General features: G+C 45.2%; 1 protein-coding gene across 2 annotated transcripts; it reads left to right on the top strand.

Annotated features, from left to right (window-relative positions):
• Positions 1 to 3,757, top strand: LOC117838031 (AP2-like ethylene-responsive transcription factor PLT1). 2 transcript variants are annotated; one of them, XM_034717898.2, is made up of 9 exons: positions 1 to 455; positions 588 to 1,209; positions 1,355 to 1,437; positions 2,523 to 2,531; positions 2,612 to 2,700; positions 2,779 to 2,852; positions 2,936 to 2,986; positions 3,096 to 3,172; positions 3,262 to 3,757. In XM_034717898.2, the coding sequence occupies exons 2-9, from the start codon at positions 656 to 658 to the stop codon at positions 3,417 to 3,419; spliced, it is 1,095 nt and encodes a 364-aa protein (XP_034573789.1). In that variant the 5' UTR covers positions 1 to 455; positions 588 to 655; the 3' UTR covers positions 3,420 to 3,757. The 2 variants fall into 2 exon arrangements, with proteins under 2 accessions (XP_034573789.1, XP_072151329.1); XM_072295228.1 differs by lacking the exon at positions 2,523 to 2,531.
• The last annotated feature ends 2,677 nt before the right edge of the window (positions 3,758 to 6,434 follow it).

The following is a 6,434-nucleotide window of genomic DNA, read 5'->3' as shown; positions in this document are numbered from 1 at the left end:
TACCTATTCCCTGACGTCCTCAGCAGTAGCGCCAGCGTGCTGCAGCCTGCACAGGTGGGCTTAGCTATCCCAGATTGTGCTCCGCCGCGGGCGATTAGGTAAATCCGCCGGAGCAAGAGGGAAATTATCCTGCGATTTTTTCGTCCTCTCCCTCCATCTCTCTCTCCTCTCGATTTGCCCGAGAAAATTTTTCGTTGTTTCCCGCATCACTCTCCACTAAGCCGAGCCGCCGCCCCCCTCTCTCCACGCGCTGGTGCTCGTCGCTTCCTGCCCAATTCGGCGTCATTCGCCCGCCCCCCTATTAATTCCCTGCCTCGATAGTCGATGGCCGATTGCCCCGTGAAATTTCCGGTTTTGTTGCCTCGCCGGTGTTAAATACCCACGCCGCTAGGGTTCAATCGTCGTCCGGAGGCTTCCCCGTCAATCTCGGCGTGGGTACGGGCGGCGGCTCAAAGGTACTGTTTTCCACTGCTTTGTTAGTTTCTCCGATTTTATCAGATTTTAGGTGACCTCGTGTTTTTTTTATGGTTCGTCGGATCTAAATATGCAGTTTTTGTTTGCCATGGCTTCTATCTCCTTTCTTGCAGGTGGTTTGTGAATAGGGAGATAGATAGATAGTTAGGGTTCTAGGAATTGTTTCCATCTCCCGTATTGGATGGAGGAATCGGTGGCAGGGGTTAATCTTGCGAAGCAAATGGAGAAGGAGAAGGCGGCGGGGGAACCAGGGGATGAGGGTGCGATAGAGAGGAGCCACTCTATCAATCTGAATACGGTGCCACCACCAGTTGCTGTGGAGGCGAGGAGCACTCAGGAGAATGGTGAGACGCATGGCGCAGAGGTGTCAGGAACAAAGGATTCAAGAACCGGGAAGCCAGAGCAATCCAGTGGTGCTGATCAGAAGAAGTTGCCCAAGTGTGAGCAAGTCGACTATGAAAGTGAAACTGAAGGCTGTGAGAACCCTGCCGAGAAGGCTGCCCTGGTTACTGTGGTGGGAAATGAAGGGCTTGCTGATTTTGGTGATGAGGATGAGAGAGCTCAGGTCCTCACTATTGTCAAGAAGGATGAGCCTGCAGATGAAATCGGTGATTCTATCAATCCGTTGGCAGGGGCAGGGTTTAGAGAAGAGAAGGGTGTTGTTGGTGCTTCTGCTGAAATTTCTGCAGTGCGACCTGCTGGCTCTCGATCATCGAGTTTCCATGGAGTGACCAGGTGAGCTTGGCGTGTGTGTCCATTTAATTTGAAATTGCTAAGAGGAAACAAAATAACGTGATTGATTTTGCCGCTTTGCTAATGTGCCTTTTTCTGCTCTAATCATACTTGGATGGACTTGTTAAAGAAGCATATGTTTGTGCAGGCATAGATGGAGTGGGAAATATGAAGCTCATCTGTGGGACAGTTCTTGCAGAGTAGAAGGACGGAGAAGAAAAGGGAAACAAGGTATGTATTTATGTTTAACTGTCTAATGGACAGTGTGACACGTTTAATCTAAACAAGAACCACTCTTTATATACTCAGAACTGTTACCACTTTTGTTAGTTAATATTAATTTTACAACATTGCCAGATATAGAAACATGGCCATGGAATGGAAATAGGTTTCGTATATGGCTTGACATTTCCTGCATTTCTTTCAGTTTCTTCTCATTATGCGATAATCATGAGTAATATGTTCTGTGGTAGTGGCAGAACATAACTTGATTGTTTACAATCACAGAAGAGCACAAATTTGTATAGCACTCTCCAGGCCAAATTTCACTTAGCACGGACTATGCTCTTCCGTAGAATACTTTAAATGCTATGTTTCTTTCACTATCGAATCAAAATCAAAGTACCTTTTTTTTTGCATCATATGACTATCATCTGTCCAAGTTCCCCATGTGCACATTAAGATGTTTCCGTGCCCTATTCTGGTTCTTAACTTACTATTGCTGGCATTGCGCACTTGGGCAGCAATTATTAGACCAGCAATCTCCAGTAAAAGTAGCTCGGTATACATTTAGTTGTGGTGAATAGTATGCTATACCTAGTTGATCTCACATTTGTCACCCTTTTAGTATCTCTGTGTTTTTGTTTTCTAACTATGTACTCTTAACAGATATCATTCTTTAGTAGAAGTAAACAAATCCTTTATAAAAATTCTTTCTTTCTTGCATGATCAATCAAATTCCTACGTTCATATGATATGAGGAAAAAAGCGTTACACACAGTACTGCCAGTACTTTTCATTTAACATATAATTTTGTATTCCAACCTCCTTTAGGGCATAGAAAAAGAGCTTTTGCCTGCGCACTAAATAATTTTTTTAGGACCATTCTCTCTTTTTTGGTTAAATGATCATGACCATTTCGTGGTTAATTCCTTATGGCTTAGCCTACCTCATAGCAACTCTTTTCTATCTTTAGAATTTAAAGCTTTTCTGGACAGTTTTTCTATTATTTTATTTCTATAGCAAGTGTATTTAGTTTTTGGCGGGATGTTACTAACAGTTTCTTGCAATGGTGTTCTCATGTGACGGTGCTTCAGTTTATCTAGGTAACTATTGCGTGTTCATTTCCCTTCCCAGTTCTTGTGTTTATGGTTTGATCATTCCCCCCAAATTTCCTACCTTGCAGGAAGTTATGATACTGAGGAGAAAGCTGCTAGGTCTTATGATGTTGCAGCTCTTAAATACTGGGGTCAAAATACAAGACTAAACTTTCCGGCAAGTTGTTCTGCTTTTGCTTTGTTTTCAGTGTGATACATATCAATGACATGACCTTACGTGTTGGAATCATTCCAGATTTCACAATACGAAAAAGAACTGGAGGATATAAGGGACTTATCTCGAGAGGAATGTGTGACATATTTGAGAAGGTGTGTTATTAATCTTATCCATAACCCATTTGTATCATTGCTTAGATAAATGACCACCGCAAGAATATTGTTTCTTCCTGCAGGAGGAGCAGCTGCTTTTCAAGAGGGGCTTCTATTTATAGAGGAGTGACAAGGTTACCTCTCCTTTTCTTTTATTCAGCTTGCTCCAAGTTCAAAGAATTTATCTTTTTGTTCGTCTGTAAAATCGATGGAAATAAGCTGAAGTCTTTTGTCATATAACAGAAGGCAGAAAGACGGGAGATGGCAAGCACGCATAGGACTGGTTGCTGGAACTAGAGACATATACCTGGGAACATTCAGTACGCTGCACAATAATTTTGGCATACCCATGCTTTTGAAAAGTAACTGGATTGAGAATACTGATGATTTTTCTTATGTTTTCAATCAGAAACTGAGGAAGAAGCTGCGGAGGCTTATGATATTGCTGCCATCGAGATACGTGGCAAAAATGCTGTGACCAACTTTGACCGAAGCAACTATGTTGACAAGGGTATGCACTGTATAGAAGGGGAAGGCTTGAGGCTGCTCGCATCGAAGCCAGAATAATAACTTGAACTAAAATGCGGCGTCATCTATTGAGCAGTTTTGCCCAGAGACAGATTTGGAACTTAGTGGTACATACAGATAGGAGAACTGGTTGCATTTTTTCAATACTTCCTGCTTTTAAGTCTTAACGATTACAATTATTGAATCACCTAGCAAAAATCATGTAAGGGGTTTTTCGAGCATGTACCATAGGGTTTGTAGGATAGATCTTTCTGGAAATGTTACCGAGTCAATGTTCATGTTATGTTTCGGTTGCTTCGTTTTTGACAAATTGAACATTCCTCAGATCTTTCTGAAGAATGGCCCTACCTAAGTGCATTACATATTAGCCACTCCTATACCTTTGGTTTCCATATGCTTGCTACTTAGTTTCCTCATGATCGTTGCCCCTCGACTGCATTTACGTCCATTCTGTATTCATGTTAGCTTCCTCGGCTGTTTGCACTAAAGGCGCGTCACTGAAAGTTTCTTCCTAATCTGGATGGGCTATCTACGTCCATTTCCCAGAACAGAAACGCATGTCAGGAGCAGCACCATCACGCTCGAATGCTCGATGCACGGTGCAGCAGATGAAGTTTGTACGTCGCCGTCCCTCAAATACCGCAGCAGCTGCTCTTCTGCAGCAGCCAGGTTGTTGTAGCAGCAGTATTGTGGTGGGCCGGTGGCCGAATAGCATCCCCGCCGTGGTTGATGGTTGGTTGGAGACCTGCGCGTGAGCGATTTTTGTGAACACGGACGGTGCGGACCACACTCCGGCAGGATGGGATCGGGAGGAGCGCGGTCCGTGTGAGGGGGAGCCGGGAGCGCCGCCTGTGACATGCGGGCATGCGGCATGCCAAGTGGGCGCGGGACCCTATTGCAGCGTCGGAGATTTGGAGGTTGCAGGCTCGATCTGGACTCGAGTGTCGCGACGCCGTGGCCTCGTGAACCTCAGGCGTGCTTGGTTTGCTGAGTCCGACGTTTCCGGGGTGATTCGATCACCAATTCACCGCAACTCGCATGCGAAAGTATAGGCGATGGATTGCACAATGAACCAATCGGTTGGACCAAAGCCTCCAGCAAACATGGCCCTGCGGCCACCACCGCGCGGTGCGGCAGCGGACCACGAGAAATCTCGCCGAACATGCCGCGGTCGCCACGCGGTAGCGTCCCGCGAGAAGCCTCCCTCACCGCAAGGCCCTCCATCCTCGGGCGGCGCCAAAATGCGGCTGCCACCCTACGTACGAGATTAATCCGATCATTTTCCACCGATACCCTCTGCCTCTTCCGTTCCCCTTCTTCTCGTGCATCGTTTGGAACCCCTCAGTGCTGCCGCCTCCCAAGCTGCCGCCTTCTCCAAACTCAGGTGTCTCCTCCAACCACAGATCCGACGCCGCCTGTCACACCCTGAAATTCTGGATTTCAGGATGCGATTAAAAAAATAATTAAATAATGATTTTCTCATAATTTTAAAAAAATTCCAACATTGACAGGAAATGTAGTATAGGAAAAACAATTGGTTGTTTTTCTAAATTAAATAGTGTTATTTCTGTGTGTGAGTTTCATTCATGCCGATGCATTTTGGTGTTTCATGAGTGCAAAAGTTTTAAAAATGTGTTTAGACGACGACCAGGTTCTTCTGAGAATTTTCTAGATTTTTTTAGCAATTATTCTCATTTTTTCTAGAGTTAAATCTATTTATTAGAAGGCTCTATAATCTTTTTCATAAGCTCCAAGAATTTTATCTAGATTCCTCGTGTCCCAAATTATCTATGAGATTTTTCCTGGAATTTTGGGTTTTCAGAGTGTTTTTCGTGGTTTAACTGAATTATCTAGAATTTTTTCTACATTTTTCTTTCACAGGAAATCATTTCTGAAAAAAAGAAATCCTAATCTATCGGGTCGATCCCGACCCGCTTCAGCCCGCCAAAGCCTATATGAGCCCATGGCCGGGGCAGCTCTCCCCGAGCTGCATGCCGCCGACGGTGGCCTTGGCGTGCGCGCTAAGTCGTGGGGCCTACTTCGCACCTCTATAAAGGGTGACGCCTCCTCCCCTGCTACCCCCGCTCACACCTCGCCCAGCGCCGCCGCCATCCCAGCGGACGGAGCCGAGCACCACCGTCAGCCTTCCGTGCTTGATTCGCCGTCACCGCCGTCTGAAGGAGGAAACGACCACCGCCAGGAGCTTCGCGTCGCCGAGTTGCACACCCGCAACCAGCTCTCATCACTATCCGGCCATGGAGTGCCGCCAATCGAGGCAGATCGCAGACCGAGCCGCCGCCGTCGTTGGTCGTCCGCCGGCCGATTCCGGCCGTTCTTCTCCACCTCTGCCGCTGGTGAGGCCTCCCGTGAGCTCGCCGTCACCTCCTCTCTCCAATGCTCCCCACCGCCACATCCCTAGCTTGCCGGAGCACCGGCGATTTCGCCGCCAGAGCTGCCCGTCGGCCATAGGAGCCAAAGCTCTGAGCTTTTGCGTTTTGGCCCCTAAAAGATCATGTAATCTTTAGCTTGTTTCTTGTGTCTTGCATGTTTCACAGATAACCCCCTAGATCTATTAGGTCCCTGCAACCGAACCCTAGCCGTCATCTTTTGCAGATCTAACCCTGAGGTCTCATCTATTCACAGTGACTATTCACTGACTCTAAGGTTTCTTCTTTGCTAGCCCCTGTTGTTTAGGGTTAATCACAACTAGATCCTTGCAACCTTGTTTAGCTCATATATTCTACGTTTAAGCTACGTTTCTATCGGTTCTTGTTGCTTAGATTCATATTAACTTAAATCACGTATTAGAAGCAATGTTGATCATATTCTCTATTTTGTAATTTGTTCAAAATATTAATATGATTAAGTACTTACGTACTTGCTTTTCTAACTAAAATCTAATTAGAGTTCAACCTCGTATTTTCATAACTAATGTAAATTTGGTTAATGATTATTTAAACAACTCTTCCAACTAAAATCTAATTAGAGATATACCTCGGCTTATCATAAATTAAACTTAATTTGATTAATGTTTATTTAATTTATTTTATAAAT

This window comes from Setaria viridis, chromosome 1 (assembly GCF_005286985.2).
Source record: "Setaria viridis chromosome 1, Setaria_viridis_v4.0, whole genome shotgun sequence".
In the NCBI taxonomy this organism is placed as follows: Eukaryota; Viridiplantae; Streptophyta; class Magnoliopsida; order Poales; family Poaceae; genus Setaria; species Setaria viridis.
The sequence above is the reverse complement of the archived record's forward strand: the minus strand, read 5'-3'. Positions and strand labels throughout refer to the sequence as shown.